At 45.8% G+C, this 22050-nt stretch overlaps 1 protein-coding gene across 1 annotated transcript in view; it reads right to left on the reverse strand.

The window, feature by feature from the left end:
• The window catches only part of ALK (ALK receptor tyrosine kinase), a 671693-nt gene that overhangs the window by 61267 nt on the left and 588376 nt on the right, over positions 1 to 22050 (reverse strand). The window contains exons 10-11 of the mRNA XM_039238463.1: positions 18160 to 18254; positions 17861 to 17989 (exon numbers count right to left, since the gene is read on the reverse strand). Of these exons, the coding sequence (XP_039094394.1) occupies positions 17861 to 17989; positions 18160 to 18254 (224 nt within the window). The remainder of the gene's footprint in view (positions 1 to 17860; positions 17990 to 18159; positions 18255 to 22050) is intronic.

A 22050-nucleotide genomic window follows, 5' to 3' on the forward strand; every position in this document is an offset into this window, starting at 1 on the left:
TAGGTGATAACAGGTGTAGAATATTCTATCATTACTCAGATACTTTATCCTTCATTATACATACAATAGTATCAGAGTTACAACACTACTACTTAACCATCATCAATATAAAAGCAGAGATCAGTTAAATTTTTGTGTGTGGGGGTATATGTGTTCTCCATTCTCCTATAGTTTCCTGAAGTTGTACTCTAGTTGCACACTTTGAGAGTGTCACTATTACATACGACACTCTTTCCTCTTAACCTTCAGTTAGTCTTTCTGTAAGTACTGTATGTTTAATGTGTGTATCAGTTGTGTTGGTATCTCTCTAGTTAGTTTGGTTGTCAGAAGCTTGTTTTCATGTAGCTTCATTAGGAAGGGTCATAGGAGTAATATTCTTTGAGTTCTTGGATACTGATAATGTTTTTTCCCTTGAAAAAATACATTACTCTATTTTTATCTGGCATAAAGTAGTACTATCAAAAACTCTGATGACAATTTAAATTTTATTCTCTGATAAATCACTTGCTGTTTTTGCTTAGGTGTCCCCCATCCTTCTTTTCTTTTTCTTTAATTTCCAACAATTTTACTAGAATACCCTTTGGTATTGCTCATTCTGGGTCAGTATTCTCAGCAACACAGTGTGGTCTTTTAGCAAGTAGCTTTAATAAGAAAATTTTCCTAGAATTATAACTTTAAGCATTTATTTTGCTCCCTCTCTCTGATTTTCTTCTTCAGGCTCTCCTGTTATCTGCATGTTGGATCTTCTCTGCCTATCCTGATGTATGTCATCTTTTTGACTTAAAAATTTTTTCTTTTCACCTTCCATTTCTTCTAAGGCATTAACTGGTGTGTTTATTTGCTCTTGCATGCCTTCCAATCTAGTCTTCATTTCTGAAGTTATTTTTTCCTTTTATCTCAAATTATTTTCTGAGTTCCATTTCATTTTTCATTGTTTGTGGTACTGATTTATGTTATTTTTCATGTCTTATATCATTGTTTTAATGCCAGTTAGCTCATTTGGAAATAGATTACAATTTTGATCTCTTCTGCAGGCATGTCTTTCTGGTATGCTTTCAGTTTTCCATGGAGGTGTTGCTTTGTTCACTATGCTCTCTCAAGATTCTCGTTGTAATGTCCATCGATGGATGAATGAACAAAGAAGATGTGGTATGTGTATACACACACACACACACACACACACTGGAGTATTACTCAGCAATCAAAAGGAATGAAATCTTATCATTTGCAACTATGTGGTTGGAACTAGAGGGTATTTGCTAAGCAAAGTTAGTCAGAGAAAGACAAATATCATATGACTTCACTCATATGAGGACTTTAAGATACAAAACAGATGAATATAAGGGAATGGAAGCAAAAATAATATAAAAACAAGGAGGGGGGACAAAACAGACTCTTAAATACAGAGAACAAACTGAGGGTTGCTGGAGGGGTTGGGTGGGGGAGGATGGGCTAAATGGGTAGGGGATATTAACGAAGACACTTGAGATGAGCCCTGGGTGTTACACATAGGGGATGAATCACTGGAATCTACTCCTGAAATCATTCCACTATATGCTAACTAACTTGGATATGAAGTTTTTAAAAAATATATATATTATTAAAGCATAACAATTTAGGAGTGCCTGGATGGCTCAGTCAGTAGAGCATGTGACTCATGACCTTGGGGTCATGAATTTGAGTCCCAAATTGGGGCTAGAGTTTAATAATAATAATAATAATAAAACATTATAATTTGAACTATTTTCAACTATACTTAAAGAAGAGATATTCAATGAGGGGTGGGGGGAAGGGGAAAATGGATGATGGGTATTGAAGAGGGCACTTGTTGAAATGAGCACTGGGTGTTGTATGTAAGCAATGAATCACGGGGATGTACCCCTGAAACCAAGAGCACACTGTATACACTGTATGTTAGCTAACTTGACAATAAATTATATTAAAAAATAAAATAAAATCCTTATTGTAACATGATTGGATTTGGTCTTGATACCTACGCATGTTTACATGAAATTAATTTTCTAGGACTTTAAGCTTTTCTAATTTCACCGAGCTCCCTCTACTCTTTTTTTCATGTTGTGTTGAAAAATATAGTGGTTTGCTTTCAAAAGTTTCTGGCTCATCTCATTCTTTCCATATTTATCTAGACGTCCTTTTATTTATTTATTTAGTTTCTATTATTCCTATCCTATTCAATATTCATTTGACATCTAGAAATTTCTTCTCAGTGTGGGCCCTTTCCTAGAAAGGAGGCTTGGTGGCTGGGGTGATCTAGCTCCTTTGAACATTACCATGGGCCCCCTCACACTCACACTGTCCTCCCTGCCGCCCCCCCGCCCCCACCATTGGACAAAGCCTCTCCCAGATTCAGCAATGGTTTTCAGATTGGCTCTCTTGTCATTTTTAGTAAATATCTGTCAGCCATTTTCTCCTGTTCTCAGGTTTATAAGACAGCCTGTCACTTTCCTCTCCTTTCTTTTGTTCAGATGCTGATATTTTCAGGTCTTATTATAGTTGTTGTACTTTGTCCTCACTCATTTGTATTTTGAGTATTTTTTAATTAAATATTTTTGTTGTAACTGTCTATGGGTTTTCAGTTTTTAAAAAAAATTTTTTTTTAATGTTTTATTTATTTCTAGGAGAGAGAGAGACAGCGTGAGCAGGGGGGAGGGTCAGAGAGAGAGGGAGTCACAGACTCTGAAACAGGCTCCAGGCTCTGAACTGGCAGTCAGCACAGAGCCCGACGCGGGGCTCGAACCCACGAACCGCGAGATCATGACCTAAGCGAAAGTCAGACGCTTAACTGACTAAGCCACCCAGGCACCCCGGGTTTTCAGTTTTGATATACGGTTGCTCTGCTTTTAGAATTAGAAAGTTAGAGGGGCATCTGGGTGGGTCAGTCGGTTGGGCGTCTGACTTCAGCTCAGGTCGTGATATGGTTTGTGGGTTTGACCCCATGTCAAGCTCTGTGCTGACAGCTCAGAGCCTGGAGCCTGCTTCTGATTCTGTGTCTCCCTCTCTCTGCCGCTCCCCAGCTCGTGCTCTGTCTCTCTCTCTCAAAAATAAATAAGCATTAAAAAAATTAAAAAAAAAGAACTAGAGAGTTAGACAACTAAGCTGTTACCACCATCACTGCTATCATCCCAGAATCTTTGAAAACAATTATAATGTAGGAATCACTTGAGGTCACGTGCTATGATTACCCCTTTTATATTATCTATATGGTCAGGTCTCTCACCTGCATTTCTACTTCTGGGCTGTAGGGCTTTTCAGATTGCATACCAGGGATGTCTCCAATGACCATGGCCTAGAACTTGCTGTTATATCATGTTTTGCCTGTTTTGGGGGATACATCCCACTAAGTATAATTTAACTTTTTCTTGATAGTGCCACCCATACCTAACCAGGTGTTTAGGGCTATTTGTCCCTTCATTAAATGGCACCAGTGAGGGGCGCCTGGGTGGCTTAGTTGGTTAAGCATCCGACTTTCGCTTAGGTCATGATCTCGCGGTTCGTGGGTTCGAGCCCCACGTCGGGCTCTGTGCTGACTGCCAGATCAGAGCCTGGAGCCTGTTTCGGAGTCTGTGACTCCCTCTTTCTCTGACCCTCCCCTGCTCACGCTCTCTCTCTCTCTCTCCTAGAAATAAATAAAAATATTAAAAAAAAAAAGAAAAAAAATAAATGGCACCAGTGATAAATATTTTATACTAATTTACTTTCTTCTCTCTCACTGTCATGTATTTTCCTAGTGTTTTAGCACATCCTCCTATGTTTAATCTTAAGTTTATGCCCAATGTTGGGTAAGGGCATGGGAGTGGTCCTATATCTTTATGTATCAGGCTAAGGGCCAGCTAACTGCAAGAAGCCTTGATTTCACAGTTTTAGAATGTGTTGATATTTGGTGGTTATATTTGGTAGATGGTGGAAGGTCCTGGAAGTCTAACCTCAGGTAAAAAGATGTCACTATGACTTTGAGTGAACAGGGCTAGGAATCATTAGGCCTCCAATGTATTTAATTATAGCACATTTATGTAGCACCTCCATTCTCCAGCAAGTTTAGCTTCTGAAGACCATGTTAGGTCAGTAGCTAGGGAAGGGGGAAGAATCACTTTTATCTTATCAGATAGGCAACCATGTAGAAAAGTTAAATCTTGGGCTAAGTGAGGAGAGGCAGGTCACATTGACTCTACAACATAGTCAGTTTTCAGTGGGTGAATTTTCCATGTTCTAGTTTGCTTCTCACACTGAGTTTGCTTGCATGTTTGCATGGCACAGGCACAAACATGCACCTTTTCACATGCAAACTCACATGCCATACAGAAACTCTCACACTCACACCCACACTGCACTCACTCGCACACATACACCACACATGCTCATACTCACACCCACCAAACTCTCACACACTCACGACTTAAACACACACACACCACACACACTCTCCCATGCTCATACTCGTTCACATACTTCACACATACTTGCACTCACACACACCACACACTATACCCACAGTCCCATACAGTTACATGCACCACATACACCACACGCATGACACACACAGCACACACCATCACACATACCTAATACAACTTCTCACACATCACACTCACACATGGTTACACTCACACACTCTTACACACACAGATACACACACAACATGTTCATCTGCACAAAGCTTTCTGATCATTTTTCTCATTCTTTTTTGATGATGAGAAATTAGGAGGCAGTAACAATAATTATAACACCAGCCCTGCCTTTTGTGCTAGATATGCTCACACATGGTCTGTTTTTACTTTTACACCGTCATCTCCTTTGCCCCTCACACAGTTCCACTAGACAGGCAGGATGCCTAAAAATGCTGAGGTCTCCCACAGAACAAAGACCAGAGGCCCACTTCCCTCTCTGCTGGGAAGCATCCATCCCTTTGTGGAAGGGAACCTCTGAGCAAGCCATCAACAGGGCAGCAAGTCAGGGCTGTTGAGATAAAAGCTGCTTTCAGGACTGAATTACCCTAAACAGCTCTGACACCCAGCAATCTGAGGGAGTTTTTAATGGTTCCTGTGATGTCTCCTGTGTTGTGTTCTAGCCACCCCCTGCTCCCCGAGGGAAAGTGAGTATCAAATGAGAGAAGAGAAAGGTCACAGGAAAAACACTATCCTGAAAGCATAGCTGTAAAAATTAAGTTAAGGGAGTCCTCGGGGCTAATTTGGTTATTCCCAAGTTGGCCTCAGGCTGGAGTTGTGTTAACAAAGTATTTGATAGGGAGAGGGGTGTCGTGGACTCACCCAACTGGGGGTTACACTTTACACTTAATGGATTTAGTTTTGAGTTTCAAGTGGGAAGTGGGGGTGGTTCAAACACCAGCCTTGTCACATGCAGGCCTGAAGAGTTATTGATTTCTGCCCTTATTTGTTCTTGTCTGTGGACCGAGGGGAGAGAAAACCATCGTCTGGTGTTTGGCCATAGAGGTTGTGTTGTTAGACCTCGCTGCCGCCTGAGAGACAGCCATGGTGTGGGAGGCCAGAACCTCTCCCTATTGCTTTATTCTTAGTAGTTCTTATTGTCTGGTTCTAAGTCGTGACAGGTGAAACCCTTACAAAGCCTGATAGATGGACGCATGTAGTATAGGCAGCCCAAGTGGCCAAGTGATTTGGAACTAGAAAGAACAAATGTGCTGAGTCTGGGTCTGGGTCTTGGTCCCTCTAAGATGAATTGGAAAACAAAGACACCTGAGGGTGGGGAATACAGATGTCAAGGGCAGAAGGGAAAGTAGTGGTAGAAGAAATAGGACCAAATGGTGGACCAAAAAAAAAAAAAAAAAAAAAAAAGAAGGCAATGTATCTGAGATGAGAGGACTAGAGAAAAGGAGAGAAGAGATATTTCTCTCTTATTCCTGCTGATGCTGCTGCCATGGTAGCTAGAGATGAGTGCCACAATCAACAAGCATGAGGAAAAGGCCAAGAATATCATAGAGATGTGTGTCTTGACATCATCAGGTACTGAATTAATGACACTAGTCGTATATAAGGCCATTGGACTAATGCAACAGTCATCTATAAAGAACTTTTTGTTATGGGACTGGACCCTTTCTTGGGCTCCCAGCTATTGTCTGGGTTCTACTTCAATCTGAATGAAGCCCTCTTAGAATCAAGATCTCCCACCTGCTTGTAGTAGAAACACCAGTGACCAGAGACTCCTGCTGCTATCCTCAAAGAGCAATGCTGGCTTAGATAGGGAGTAGGTTTGCAAAGTTTCTTTGGACAATTGTCAATGGCTTTTGGCTTGCCATCCCTCTGGTGAGGAGCCAGGCATCTGGGTCACTCACATCCCACCTGGCTTGCTCATTCCAGCCATGTTCCCCTTTTTCTACCCATCCTCTGCTGCATCTCTGCACACTTCATGGTCAAGGCCATTAGAGTTTATGAGAGTTATAGCTATGTCTGAGGGTCTTGGAGGTTTCCCAAGGCCATGCCAACCTAAGAATAAAGCATAGGACCTTAATGGTGGTGACAAATAGTACTATCTGATTCTGCTTTGACATACCTTTGAAGGCATCTGAAGTTTTCTCTGTTAACACCCCCACTGTTGTAGCACATATGCACATACCACATATGCTCTGCCACTGTCATTTCTGTTCCCTTAACTTGCTTTGATTTCTCTACAAAACACCACTATCTGAAACTATGTCACTTGTACACTTGTTTGTTGTCTGTCACTCTTAGCAGAATATGAACTCTATATAAGCCTAAATAAGACTTAGTTGATTTTTTTTCACTGCTTTGCCTCCAGGACCTACAACATCGCCAGTCACATAGGAGGAGGTTAACAAACCTTTGTTGAGTGAAGAACAAAACAATATAGAAAGAAGAGAGTAGACCAAATACTAGCCCCCAAACCTACTTGAGGGGTCAGAAGGAGAAGATCATGCATGCTGAGGTGTGGTTTGATGGGAACACCATTGGCCCTTTGTGTTCCTGTATTAGAATTAGAGCAATATAGCATAGAAGGATCCAGGGTAGTCCTGGTCATATAAATGGATGTTTGTTGAAAGGTATGTTGTCTCTTATCCGTAACTGCAAAACAGAAAGGGGTAGGGTCCTGAGGGGCCAGCCACCATCTTCACATAGTTATCCACATACATAATCAGCACACACTCATATACATACAACCACACCCATGTTACTGAAATGTAGGGAGCCCTGCAGTCTTTACAAGAATGCTTAAGTCCTACTCCTTAGCAGTGTGGACACCCCATTGATCTGATAGCTGATGGAACCTATCAATTGATAAGCTGAATGAACTAGTTAGTAGATCAAAGTCATAAAGCCAGCTGAGGAAAGGAAATAGTTCTCTTTTTCAGGGAGCTATTCTGAGGCCTGGGGAGTTTTCCTGATTCTGTTAGGTTGCTGGACAAGTGCAAGCCATGATTGTTAACATTAATCCTGGAATAGGATCAATCTGTCAATCACTTAAAAAATAATAATTAAATTAGTAAAATATGCTCACATCATTATGAAGACATTGTCACTATTTACTATAAAAACTAAATCAGACCTCTCAGATCTAATCTCTTGGGATTTGTTTAAAAAACTGTTCCTGGGGAAAGGTCTGGAGTCCCCATTAAGATTAAGATCTTGACAAGCTTTAAAATACTAAAAATACTTTCAATTTTTATTAACGAGTGGGTCTTTTTGGAGCAATCCTCTACGGCCCCACATAAGTCACTTACTTTCCTCAAATGAAATTTGAAGGTTTCATTTTCAAATTGACGATGAACTGTGTTGGGGGAATTTCTTGGACAAGAGGACTCAAAATTCAAAATACCACCCCCTCTCCCTTTTCCACTTTAAGAGCTCAGAGCTGGGATTTGCTTGAAACTTTTGCAAAAAATTTCAAGGAAAAATATACCTAGGACACACACTTATGTATAAACAAAGGTGCACAGCTCATAGTTTGGGGAGGAGGAGGATTATAAATACACTGAAAATTTATAAAGGGCAACATATGGAGGGATGAGTAAACTGGCCCAATCTTTTCCATTATGTATTTTAATAATGTTAATAGCAGTATCACAGGATTTTATATCAGTATATTCTTTTGTACCCTTCAAAGGCTGTTAGAAGTGATCTCATTTGCTCACTACAATAGCCTGCTCTGAGAAAGAACTGTGGCAATTCATTATTATCCCTGCTTTCCACATGAAGGGAAACCTGGGGCCCAGACCCTTTGATTCTCAAATTGCAGAGCTTTTGAGACCTTGGTCTCCAGGAATCTTTGTCAACTCACTTATCATCTTGCACTCAGTAGGTGTTTTGTGAATATTTAAGTGTCTGATAGGTTTGAGATCACTTTTGGGAATCTGCCCATGATACTCCACAATGAAGTCTCAAAGCTTCCTGGTGATTGAGTGACCTCTGGCACACAAAAGCCCACTGCAGGTAGGCTCTAAGGTAGTCCCCAGGGATCTCTGCATCTTGGTAGTCACCCCTTGCTTTAAACCCTCCCCCCCCCGCCTTTGAGTGTGCATGAAACCTGTGCATTGCCTCAAAGCAATAAAATATGATAAAGGTGATGGGATGTCATTTTCATGATTACATAAGATTGTAACTTCCATCTTGCTTACAGACTCTCTCTTTCTCCCTCTCCCTCCTCCTCTCCTCTTACTAGGCTTCTCCAAGAACTGCCAACAATTGTGTGAACTTGGAATAGAACCTTCCCTGATCGTGCTTTCAGATGAGACTCAGCCTTGGCTAATACCTTGATTGTAACCTTATGGGAAACTATGGAGCAGAGGACCCAGTTGAACCGTGCTTGGTTTCCTGACCTACAGAAACTGATAATACAAATGTGTGTTGTTTTAAGCTACTGCATTTATGATAATGTGTTATAAAGCAATAAATCACTATCTAGCCACCCCAAAACCCCACCCCAGCACTTTCATCAGCTTCCTCATCTTTTGTGTAAGCACCCAGCATGGAGGGCACTGGCTAGACTCTGTTCTTCCTGGTGCCTTCTCTCTCCGTCCTCCTTGACTCAGTGATGGCCAGGGTGATTCCACCTCTTGTTCCTAGATCTTGTTCTTGTGGTCTAGAGTTAGTATTTCAGCCTTTCTCCTCTTAGTTTCTCTGTCCAGCTCTGGGCCCAGATGAATTAAAATAAATCTCTCTGTCCAGGACAACTGAAGCTTTGCTGCAATAAGCAGAAAGCTGAAGAAGCTCCAAGGGGACGTAGGGTTGTTTTGCAGGCTGACCCAGCAAGTCTGGGAGTAGGATGATAATTAAAATGGTCTTTCCCCAAAACAAGTGCTTAATGTATTTGCACTGATGGAGGGGTCTTTTGCGTTCTGCTGGTCTTGGAGCTAAATGATCTTAATCAAGGTGTGCTGAGACCAGAGTTCCTGGATCATTTGTTGTCTCTCATTTATGCAGCCTTTCACTGAAACAAATGGGAAAAGAGGAACATGTCTTCTCAAGCCATCCAGGAGAGAGAAAGGCAGTGAATCCTCTCCTCTGCTAGCAGGAGTCATGGCCTGGTGTTACAGCATTTTGTCTGTAGCCTTGCCATACTTCCAAATACCATGGAGCATTAGGCTGGGCATTTGTGAGGTATTTTTGAGCCTGTCAGAGCTGGATAATGCTGTGCTAGTTCTCTAGGGGGCCCAGGACTGGGAAGTTCTGAAGTAACAATATTGATTCTCCCCTTTCTCAAAGGACACTAGATTTCTTTTCAAAAGTGGTGATCAGTCGAGTATAATTAGCAATGCACCAATCTTGGATGAAGACCTGCTCAGCATCCAGCACAGGGTGAAGCCAGAAACATGGAGCTGGCAGTGGGAGGGGGTTTCAGGGAACCCATCCTAATTCCAGATGCCATCAGAATTGGAAATGGAACTGGAATTTCTCTTGTGCTGAGATAGCCATGGTTTCATATCAGGCTTATGTGAACCCGGCTCTGGGTGGTGCATTTTTCAAGAGTGGCGCTTCAGCTCACTCCCAGCTGCAGGCCCCACAGCACCCAGCACGGGGCTTGGCGCAGAGCAGGCAGAGAGCACATGCTTGTTAAACTTGTTGAATTGAACTCAGCCCTACATGATTTTTTTTTTCTTTTAGGATTGGGATTTAGGGAATTATAGAAGCACACTGACTAGAAAGTAATGATGTTTTCTGTGTTGAATGCTGAGTGAATCTCCTGAGTGGAAAGAGAAAACCGGTCGATCTGGATATAGCAAGAGCTTTTCCCTTGCCGTGATCAGCGGTTGGGTGGTTTTTGGGATTGCTCCCAGTGGGCACGGGGTTAGAGCGGGGAGACTTTGGAGTGAGCCAGCTGGAGTCTGGATCCTGGCTCTGTATGTGATGGGTGGGACAAGTCATACAACCTTCTCTTACATCTGAAATGAGAAAACAGTGATGGCTCATACAGCTCACTTTGTGTCCTGCTCTCCTTTCAGCCTGTGACATGCCTTCACTCATGTAATCCTTTTATCGAGCTTATGAAAGCTTATGAAATGTAAGCACTAATAATGTAAGCATTTTTTTTTATGGCACAGGAAAACAAAGGCATGGAAAGGATAAGGGAGTAACTTAAAGTAAGTGACATAGCTGGGACTTGAACACAGGTAGTCAGTGCTCTTGAAGAGCATGCCAGACTCAAAAATGGGTGACATGGCACGGGAGGTGCAGGCTTCTAGTCATGGAATGAATGAGTCATGGGGATGGGATGTACAGCAGGGGGAATATAATCAGTGGTGTTGTAACAGTGTTCCATGCTGCCAGATGGCAGATACACTTGTGGTGAGCACAGCATCACGTATGGACGTGCTGAATCACGATGCTGTACGCCTGAAACTTATGTAACATTGGGTGTCGAGTATACTTCAATAAAAAACAAGCAAATAAACAAACAAAAACCTATGGCATACTGCTTCCTGATAGTGATGTCTATCCTCCGGGAGCCTGTAAAGACCAAATGAACGATGCTGAGCGTGCCTAGTAACTGTATAGATTAAAGGAGGCAGGCTGCCAGGAAGCCATTGCTGGTGGGGGCTCTGTAGGGTAGCAAGCCTCCTACTCAGCCTTCCGCTCCACACTGCACCGTCACCAGGTCCCCGTGCAAGCAACTTTCTCTCCCTTGGCAACCACGCAGGCCACCTCTTGGGGATGCTGACTGGGTCTCCAAAGTACAAAACCTCTTGTACTGGAAGAGACTCTTTAACGTCAGTAATGGGGATCATGAATCACGGATTAGTTCCACGCCACATCTCTTCCCAGAGCACAGCCGTGTTAGCTCCCAGGGAAGGCAGACACTCTCAGATGAAGAGTGACATTGTAACTGGGAGGGCACTGAACCTGCTGCGGTGACTGGAGGCCCACAAACCTTGTAAAGGCTGGTGCTTCCTGCGTCATCACTAGTTCCCTTGCTATAAATAGGTGATAATCTAAATTTAGGAAAATAAGAAGGAACACAGCACTTGGTTAAAAAGCAGGCCAGCTGAACAGGAACATGGCCAGCCCCAAGGATTGTATCGATGGCCGCACGCCTGCCCAAGTCATAAGGAATTGCTCCCCCCAGGTGAATGAATGCTGACTAACTGCCTTCCATGTGCACTGACTGGGGAGGGGGGAGGGGGTTTGCACAGAGGGATGCCAATTAGCTGCAATTATCGGCTTTCTTACGTGTCTGTGGGTACATTGTGTGCCTAGTGTGCTGTTTTGAGTATCAGGAAGATGCAGATGTGCTCTGTCTAAGCAAAAGCACTAGAAACTGAGTTTTTCAGAGAAGAGATTCTTCTAGAAGACTAGTCAACAGTAGGATTCCTTTAGGATTTATTACAACTTGCCCTTCCACACGTTACCTGGCTTAGAAAATTTAATTTTTCTATATGATTGAAAAACAAGAGACCATGTTCTTCAGCCTCTTTCACAAGTAGTATAATTTAAGGCAAGTTACTTACCTTTTGTGGGCCAATTTCCTCATCTGTAAAAGGGGGATCATATTATAGTACCAACTAATGAAACACTGCATATAGAAGAGCCCAGTACAGTTCCTGACACCCAGCACTGCCCTGTGACTGATGTTTTTTAGGGGTAAAGAGGTGAAGACAAAATGCAAGCCTTTGCGGGCTGAGAGATAAAAACTTAAAAGTATGCCACGTGACTGTGACACTTTGCTAGTGTCTTACCATCTCTAGCCCTGGGCTCCTCATCTGTTTAAAAGAGGCTGCTCTTTTAAAAGAGGGCTGTTAAGGGGCGCCTAGGTGGCTTAGTCGGTTAAGCGTCTGACTTTCCGACTTTCGCTTAGGTCATGATCTCGCGGTTTGTGGGTTCGAGCCCCGCGTCGGGCTCTGTGCTGACTGCCAGCTCGGAGCCTGGAGCCTGTTTCAGTCTGTGACTCCCTCTCTCTCTGACCCTCCCCTGCTCACGCTGTCTCTCTCTCCTAGAAATAAATAAAATATTAAAAAAAAAAAAATAAAAGAGCGCTGTTAAACTTTGTTTCACATCAGGCTTTTCTTGAGAGTTCTGTTAAACATGCAGAGTGTGAGCTCTTTTTTCCTAGACATCCAGATTCCACAAGTCCTGGTCCACAAGACCAGGAAGCTTCATTTTAATGAGCAGCACCTCTGGGTCCTCCCTCCCCTGGCAAGATGATCAGAAGCAGGTGGTGTGAGGATGCACTTGGAGAAACCCTGGGGTGGATCTGGTCCCTGTCGTGCCCAGGAAGTCCCAGATTCTATCACTGTGCATTTCTGGGGAAAGCTGTTAACGATGCGATGAACCCAAGAGTCCAATCTGGGTTCTACCGGGGTGGGTGGGGCTCCCTGGGACTTCTATCCTGACTTGTTTCCTGTCCTCCCAGTGCCTTGGGGGCCCCTGCCTCCAAACCGGCACATGGTAAAGAGCTAAGGCGAAAGTAGGGACCCCAGCTTCCTCACTACCCCCAAGCCAGCAGGTGCCGGTAAGCAACAGGATGAAAGGATTTGTTTGGAACTGGATTAGGATACATTTATTTGTTCAGGAGCTAGGTGAGTCCTGACTATTAGGGTGTGCCACTGAAGTGAGCCTGGCTGTGCCTGCAGAGCCTGAGCACAGATGGCTCTGGTGGACATGAGAAGACAGGTTGCGAGTGAGGGGGCAAGGCCCTGGGAAGCCTGCCTTGCCACAATGCCGTCATCCCCAGAAGGGCATGCTTGGATCATAATGGCTCTGGCTACAAATTCTATTAAGTCTAATAGTTGTTCTGTGGTGAATGGATAATGCATTTAGCAGAAATAGACTCAATCAATTTATATAAAACACATAAAACTTTCTCATTGAAATTGGCATCTGTTCTTGAATCATAGGAGCGTGTGTGGAAATGGACAGTCTGTTACCCTTTCTTCTGGGCACATTAGCAGCGCTGCGGGTTAATTGGAGAGACAGGCCAAGAAAGCTCTGGCTCCCTCAGCCCGCATCCCTTCTTCCTTTAGAACTATGGGCTGGTGATGGGGAGGGACCTGAAGAGTTTACTTCAAATCTTGAGGTTTTTTTTTTTTTTTTTTTTAAAAGTTTATTTATTTTTGAGAGGGAGAGAGAGAGAGAGGGAGCAAGCAGTGAGAGAGGGAGACACAGAATCTGAAGCAGGTTCCAGGCTCTGAGCTGTCAGCACAGAGCCAGATGCGGGGCTTAAACTCATGAACCATGAGATCATGACCTGAGCCAAAATTGGATGCTTAACCAATTGAACCACTCAAATGCCCCCAAACCTTGAGTTTTGAAGCAGTTTTCAGGGTGCCTGGGTGGCTCAGTCAGTTAAGTGTCTGACACCCACTCTGGTCATGATTTCACAGTTTGTGAGTTCAAGCCCCACATCTGTGCTGATGTCAGAGAGCCCACTTTGGATCCTCTGCCCTTTCTTTCTCTCTGCCCCTCTGCCGCTAGAGCATGCTCTCGCATTCACTCTCTCTCTGTGTCTCTCTCATTCTCTCTCAAAAATAAATAAAAAAAAAAAGAGAAACATTTTCTTGCCTTTGCCTGTGTTGACATTAGCCCCTCTCCTCTGAGCTCTGCTACTTGTGGGTTTGCTGACATGTCCCAGCTGTTAGATGAGGAGAGAGAAGGCTGTACAGAGATGGGACACACCTCTGGACCATGGCTTACTAGCACAGACCTGCCAAGGCTGTGCACAGAGTTTCTGACTCCTGGTCCAGTGCTCTCTTCATGATCCTACCCAGTTCTAATTGTCTCTCAGCCCCCACTCTTTGGCAAGAGACATCTACTGAGAAAACAGTAAACCAACTGTCACTATACAATTCACAGGCAAGGCTGTGATTTGATGCTAAGGCTCCATGAGTTACAGATACCTGTGGGCTGGGCCCATGGTTTGGGCAGATTGTTACATAAACTGAGCTGATTCCTTCTTGCCCTCCTATACAACATGTGAGCTCATGGGAGAATGACAGAGGGGTGAGAAAGCTGAGGCAGGATCACTGGGCCTTGGGGGTCCTTCCTGTCCTTATCTGGGCTTTAGGGGTGGGTGGCAGAGCCTCTTGCATAGTCATTACTGCCTAGAGAGAGAGAGAGAAAAAGACAGAGAGAGAGAGAGAAAGAGAGAGAGAGAAACTCTGTAGCCCTGTGATTGCATTATCCCAACCATTTGGTTAGTGTAATTGTATGTGCAAAGCTGACAAATGTAATTTCCCCAGACTTAATACTCGCCCCATTTTCTCTCTGAGTTTCTTCATCTGATTAGCTAAAGTGACTCAAACTTCCGAGAAAGCTTCGGGAAGCACCTGGACTGGCTTTTCCCTGACTAGGTGCTCCAGTGGCTCAGCTCATGGGCTTAGGGGTGAGACCACCCCCAAATCTGGAGGTGAGGCCCTCATCATGGGGCTGACTTAGGGGATGTGCGGAGTGTTTGGGGAAACCTGGACATTTTGTGAGTACCTGTTTTCAAAAGGCCCAATGTGACCTTTGTGTTTCTAGGAGGTGCTCTCACATCTGCCAGGAGAAGAGCTGAGAGGCCAGCAGCCGCCCTTGTTCTAGCCCAGCGAAAACTGACAGTGCTGAACTTTGGGAAGACAATCTTGTTATTTTGTCTCCTCCATCCTTTGTTGGAAGGTTGGGGGCTGACTTGTTTACTGGACATGCAGGCAGGGACTTTCGTCTGGGGTGTTCTCCTGCTCTCTTCCATTTTTAGTGTTTATCTCTGGACACGGACACCTAAAGTAGCATAGTTGACTGAAAGAACATAGATTTTGGGGTCACATCTTGGCTCCATTCCTTATCAGCTGTGGGGCTCATTCCTCTAGACTATCTTCTCATCCCACAGTGGTAATGACCGCAGCTACCCGTGGCCAGAGTGAGGACTGGATCGATTGGTGTGTGAAACAGCCCAGCCCAGCCCAGGTCAGGCAGGCTCCTTGATTGCTCCTTCCCTTCCTTCCCCTTCCCAGCACATCCCTCCCTCCTTCTCCGGAGGCCCTCTCAGTCTGGTTAAGCTTCACCTCGCAAGCCATGACCCAATGGTTCACAGGACACCCCCTCCTTTTCCACCTGTGCTCTCCTCTTCTAGACTGGGGGTTCTTGGAGTGCTGGACTGGGTCGTGGTCTGCTCAGTATCTCTGAGCACATAACTGGCACAGAGGAAGTGTGTAAGGGCTGTGGTTGGGTCTAGATGAAAGCCAGGTGAGGGAGGGACTCAGCATGGACTTGGGTGCCCATTCTCCCTGACCACGAGGCTGAGTCCTGGCCAAGTGCTGCTTCAGGGGCCATGGTGGATGTTGTCCTGTGTTGGTGGGACAGGGCCACCCTGCTCATCCTTCTTCTGATGAATCAGAGACACCCCCACCACACACTGCTAGGGGTGGGCGACAGGGTGGGACTGCAGCATCTGTCAGCAGGGGTAGGGGTCGGGAGCCTGCCTCAGCTTCTCCCCCCCTGCTTGCTCCCCAATGTGAGAGCCGGTTCCTGGGAAAACACTGCCTCTGTATCTAGTTCTCTAAAGCCCTTCCAAGGAGCCATCTCGGCTGCTTGTGGATATATTTGCCTCAATGTTCTCTTCTCTTGCAGTTGGGGTCATTCTGGCAGGGGGTCTGGAGACAGAATGCTGACCCACAGCCACCTGCCTGTCCTTCCTGCTCTGAGGTTGGGCTGGGCAGCAGAGGAAGCTCCAGCCTCTCAGGCAACCACTCGCTTCTGATTTTAGTCGGAGGTTGCAGGTAGCATTGCCGCTTTCCAGCCACCACATGCTTTCATTAGTCTGAGTGGCCACTGGGCAGACCCTCATCAATGAGCCTTTTAGGGGCAGTGGGGATTATACGGCAATAAACTGGGGAGGCAGGCAGGGTGGATGGCTGCTCCTAAGTGCTCGCTGTAGGGGAGCGGGCTGCCAACATCTGAGATCTGAGAACTGAGCTCAAGCCTGAAGTGCCCCCGGGTCAATCAATACATGTTTCCAGAGTCCCTGCCATGTAATCAGTGCTAGTGGACAGACAGGCCGGGGGCTTGCCACCATGTTTGCTGAATGTGTCCTGAATTTATGGTCGGGAGGCAGTGACTGACTAGGGGCCTGGGAGTTCTGGAGCTCAGTCCCTGGGGTGGGACAGTGGGGAGAGGCGTTGAATGATCAACAGAAGGCTGCCTCCCTCACGTTAGCCCGTTTCATGAATGATGGTGCGGCAGAGTTAGGAAACAGAGAGAGGTGGCAGGTTCACTTTCATGCGGGAAAATAAATGAAAAGGTGTTTTGAGGTTTTAGTTAAAGGTGAAGGGAAGAGAGGGGAGAGATGAAGGGAAAAGCCCAGGTCTGGCCCCTGGGTTAGATCAGGCAGGAATTGGGGACAGAGAGAGCTCTACCTGGGGTGGCTCTTCAGGGCAGAGAAAGGATGAGATGTCTTTGCTTCAAAGATGAAGCAAAGCTGATGTTTATGTAATAAGTTGAGAGTCAGTGAAGTTAGTGTGAAGGTATAAGCCTCTAATTCTTTTTTTGTACTTTGTACTCAACAAGGATTTCACATTATAAGTAGAAATTTTAAACATTTATAATTAACTATTGTTATTTTAATAAAGTGACCTTTTATAGAAAAAAGAGTGTGGCAGACAGGCCTGTACACCTGCTTCTTCAGGTTACTCACGCTACTCCCATACCCAGGCACCTACACCACGGCCACCCTGGGGGAACCCCTTGACCTGCTGGTGTCTGGCCAGGGGCTTCTCAGCTCTGGGGTGAGGCTCATAGGTCTGATAACTGCCAAGGAACATCATGCCAGGTTTGGAGATTGAGTCTAAGAGACTTCCTCCTGGTACAAAGAGTAGCTGAGAAGTCCCACCATGGTTTAGGGCCAGAGGCGGAAGAGGCCTGGGTTCGAATCAGTATGAGTCTTCATGGGAAGTCTTACAGCCCAGAAGATGCTGAATCAAACAGCTTTGGAGGGGAGCCATGCTTTGGGGAAATGTGTTGAACCTGAAGCTTTTGGGCCTTTACTCATAATGGGCTAGCCTGTCTTTGTGCAACAAATAACGTTGGCTTTGGGCCCAGCCTTCTTTATGAGGGGAAGAAATCTGATGTAGGGTTTGCTTTGTTCAGTGAATGGGGAGTGCTTTCAAGGGAGGAGAGGACACCAGCTTGGTTCTCCTGTGTTGGTGCCTGGGTTGGTGCTCCAGTTACCCCTTTGCACAACTTCTAGATGCTCCAATAGGCGAGGCAATAAGAGACCCAAACAGCACCCTCTTGGAGCCCACAGCCAGGGTTTAGGTTCTATTCCTTTTAAAGCTTGACTATTTTATTCTTTAAACACCACTCCCCACTGCAATCACCGCATCGTATCTCTCTTCTGCCTTTTGCAACAAAAAATTTACTTTACTCACATTTGTAAGTTGAACCCTTACCTGTAGGATCAAAGATGGGGATCTCTCTTGGTGTACTTTCCCAGGGCTTCGGCTCCTTGTGTGGGTTTCTCTCAAACAGATTTCTTGATTTGGGTGCTGTATCCTGTGGCACCTTGTCCTCCCCACTAACTAGAATAGAGAAGACCCATGTGCTGAGTTAGGTGAGCCTCTGTTTAAGAGAGACAGATGTGTATGCCCCAGGGAAGGTGGGAGAGGCAGGTGGTCTTAGGTTAAGGAGGGGTAGTAAGGTTCAGGGTAGTCTGGGTCAAGGCCAAGTGCAAGGGACAGGGTGAACTCACTGGTGAGGTAGCAGTCCAGGCTGATGGAGATATTGTCAAAAGCCACGGTGGCTCTGGATCCTTGCCCCCACCACGCAACAATCTGCAGCCAGAACCTGTACGTGTGTCAAGAGGAGTGTGTGTAAGGAACAGTCTGGGTTGGTCATTTCTCAGGATTCAGCATCTGGTGAATGTGTGCCAATACCTGGGTTATTACTGTGGTTTTTATCCGCCTTACCTAATCTCAGAGCAGTTGTGAGAGGGGAGCAGTCCACAGCTCCCCCTACTTCTCCAGCATGAGTATTTCCCTTTCTAAGAGATTGTTCCATATGTTAATCCAGTTTAGAGTCTGGGGCTTGGGTCTAGGACTCTCTGAAACTCTGAGGAGAAGTCTTTCACTTTTGGGGCATGGAGAGTTGGGCAGAAATGAGTGGACTTGACAGTCAGTGGGTACTCCCTGGTAAAGCTGAAGTCATTATTAAAATACTAAAATGCTTCTGTACCAACTGATGAAAACCCATTGTCCCCCAAGTGTCCCATGCTTGTTGCCTCAGGTAGCCTGGCTCCTGCCCTGGTACCCTATTTTTTCACATTATCCAGCAACCAAAAGTTTAACCCAGTCAGGGGACCTCAAGGATCTGATGTCTCATCCAGCATCAGTCTCCACTGCACTCTGTGCAGTGCCTGACCCGTCTTTAAATATTAAATAATTTGACTATGATTCCTTGGAGTTTGTAACCAATACAGAGTGGGCTGTAAGTATTAACAGGAAACCCATCAAGGTTTCTTCACAGAGAAGGTAGCATTTAAGTTGGTTTCGAAAGAAGGCGAGGACTTGGGGATGTGGATGAGGGGCTGGGGACAGTGAGGAGAGGGCATCTGTGGCAGAGGAAGTAGAGTGAGGGATGTCTCAGAGCAGGGCAGAGCCCCTGTGGCTCACGTGTGAGGGGTGTGGAAGGACACAAAGACAGTGAGAGCCACGTGTGAATCACACACCCGCATCAGGCTTCTCCACGAGCCTTGGCAAGGTCATAGTTGCCTCAGATTTCCCCAGGGGACACGGTCTGTGGATGAGCTCCCAGCTCAAGCATGTGTAAGTAGGACACAGCCAGGCCTAGATTCTCAGGTGGCCAACAGGGGTCTTAACACTGTCATCCTGTTCTGTTTACAGCAGTTGCCAGCGTTTGAGAGATGCAGCTCGCAGGCAGTAAGAGAACAGGTGCATAGGGCCACTTGGGGATGGTGACTGGAAAGGATCATGTTCCCAGGTGGAACAGCAGTGGATAAGGGCCCCACAGCCCACCATCTCCTGGGTCACCATCTCCTCTCTAGGTCACCATCTCTGAATCTGTCATCCACAGGCTGAGGAGCTGAGTACGATGGGGATGGCTTCCAGGAGGCTGTGGGTGCCTGAGCAGGTAAATTACATGTGTGCACCCACTGAGTGTGGGAGACAGGGACAAAATCCCTGTTTTGCCCTAACAGGGTCCTTCCAGGGAGGCTGCATGGCCCCCGTCCCCTATCTACTCTCCCTCCTCTCTCTCTGCCGTCCTTCCTCATTACTGAGAGGTTAGGGCTGCAAGGTTCTCAACCAGCCACGGGGCCTCTTAGCATGGAAGGCATGATGCACGCTGGGGATGGAATGGTTTCTAAATAGAAGAGTTTCTAAAGTGCTCTGCAAGGCAACGGCAGTGGCAGCTGCTGTTTAAAAGAGTTTGATTGACACCGGGAATTGCACATATTTTGAGTCAGAAACACTCCTAACAATCAGGGAAGACTCAATCAGATGTAGAATCAGATGTAAACATGCAATGCAGCCTCTGTCCACCCAAAAGGCCACAGTGCCAGCCCTTCCCCAAATGCTCCAGACTCCTGAGGCTGCAGGGAAGGGACAGGGGGAACAAAGGTGGTTTATGCTGAGGTGTGGGGAGGGCAGCGGTGAAACAGAGGCAGTTTGGGAATGGGGTTAGGGGATGGTGGGTATTGGGGCAGGGAGGGGACAGCAGAACCAATCTGGGACTTTCTTTTCTGTGGGGTCATTTGCCAAGAGGCCAGATGGCCATCGGGGCAACTCAGATCCAGGATTCTCTGGTTGGATGGTACCTGGTTATGTGTCTTTAGCTGAACTTCCTGTGAAGAAAAGATTGTTCCTGGCTCTGCTCCCCACTTCCTGCTGAAGATGTGTGAGACCTTCTCAAGGCTCTCAGTCTTTCTGGTGCAACCAGTCTTTCCTGTTGTGTTTCCACAAAAGCACAGATACTTAGTCACTCTCCAGAGTCAGCTGTGGCCTCAGGTCTGGAGTTCTAGCATATACCATATGGACTGCTTTGGGAATGAGGGGAAGTTCCATGTATCAGGTGGACTACTCTGGGTCTATGGGAAGATAAGGTCCATGCCACATGACTGCCAGGATTATGGGGGCCAGGTGGTTCTAACAAACATATAGGTATTCCACTGCCCTTATCCCAACCTTAGCTCTGTATGGAGAAAGAAATTCAAGCCTCAATGGCTAGAAGAGCTTAGCCCTCCTTCTTCATGGGCAGCCCGGTCAAGGAGAAGGGCAAAGCCAGCTCTTTGGGGCTCCTCCAGCTCCATCACTGATCTGTGCTATTTAACAACGTGGCAGCTGAGCTCTTTCTAGCCTTAGCATGGATTTCTCTTCCCTCAATAGTTCACACCTGCTCAGCTCTTTCAGTTTCTCCAAAGATGATATTTTTGATTGCATGGGTTATTGTTCTCTCTCTCTCTCTCTCTCTCTCTCTCTCTCTCTTTCCCAGCTGGTGGGGTTTGGAGCTCGTCGATACAACAGACTTGGCTAGAGATCTTGACTGGAGCCTGTCTTTGCCTAGAGAATGCACCCCTTGACTTTGTCTTGCTCAGCTTTACAGAGAGGCCTGTTAAAAATTGGTTCTGGGGGATCTTGGGAGGTGGCCTCTGGGGCAGTGGGCCAGATTTAGAGAGGATGGCCTTGAAATTGGGTGTCTGTCTCCCAGACTCCCTGGGCAGATCTTTGCATAGGAAATGCTGAAGCTGCTTATGTAGAGCTCAGAAAACGCACAGCCTCATTCAGACAACAGACTGTTAATGGACAGTGAATATAGTGCCTTATTTGCCACCCTGCCAGCCTTAGGGATTGACAAACCTAATTAAGTTCACTTAATGATTTTAAGTAGCTGACAAAAAGGTGTGCATCTGAATGTGGACTGAGGGAATAGCAATGCTTTAGAGAGAGAGCAAGAAAGAATGGCCGGCTTGGGTAAGAAGCATTTATTTAACGGATGGGCACCGCATTTCAGATTCCTCTGGACTATTTAGTGGGCTCGGAAGAGGGGGAGCATTCTGCATCCCTTTTCGCAGCTGGGGCTTGTCTGGGCCCTGGCTGCTTAGGAGAGAGCTGGCAGATACTGCTGAGGAAAAATGCTTTCTCCAATTTCTCACTGCGCACTTGATTTGCTCGGCAAGAGTCTTCTAAAATGGACTGTCACAAAGCTTGGGTCGCGGTACGCATTTCTATTAGAATAATGTATGTGATGAAAAAGCCCTGCCGCATCCATCCTATTATCTGCATAATTGACTTCAGTTACCAGGTGAAGAGGAGGGGCCGATGGCCAGCTTTGGGTTTCTGGGACCAGCCTGGCTGGGATCAACATGGCCAGGGCTAGACATGTGTGCCCTGCCTGACTCTAGAAGTCTTTGGCTCTGGTACAGTAAAGTGGGCCTGGGCATTAAAGGCCAGACTCAATAGTTGGGAGCACCCTCTCTTCCTGCTCAGCCCCAACTCTCAGAAGTAATTTACCATCTTCTGATTTGCCTCTGGGCATAATGACACCAAGAACAGTGAGGAAAAGTCTATACAGAGTGATTCCAAGGTTGCCAAGGGCCATAGAGATCTTTCACAATGAATTGGCTTCC

The sequence above is a fragment of the Hyaena hyaena genome, unplaced genomic scaffold, assembly GCF_003009895.1.
Source record: "Hyaena hyaena isolate Hyena2069 unplaced genomic scaffold, ASM300989v1 scaffold_140, whole genome shotgun sequence".
In the NCBI taxonomy this organism is placed as follows: Eukaryota; Metazoa; Chordata; class Mammalia; order Carnivora; family Hyaenidae; genus Hyaena; species Hyaena hyaena.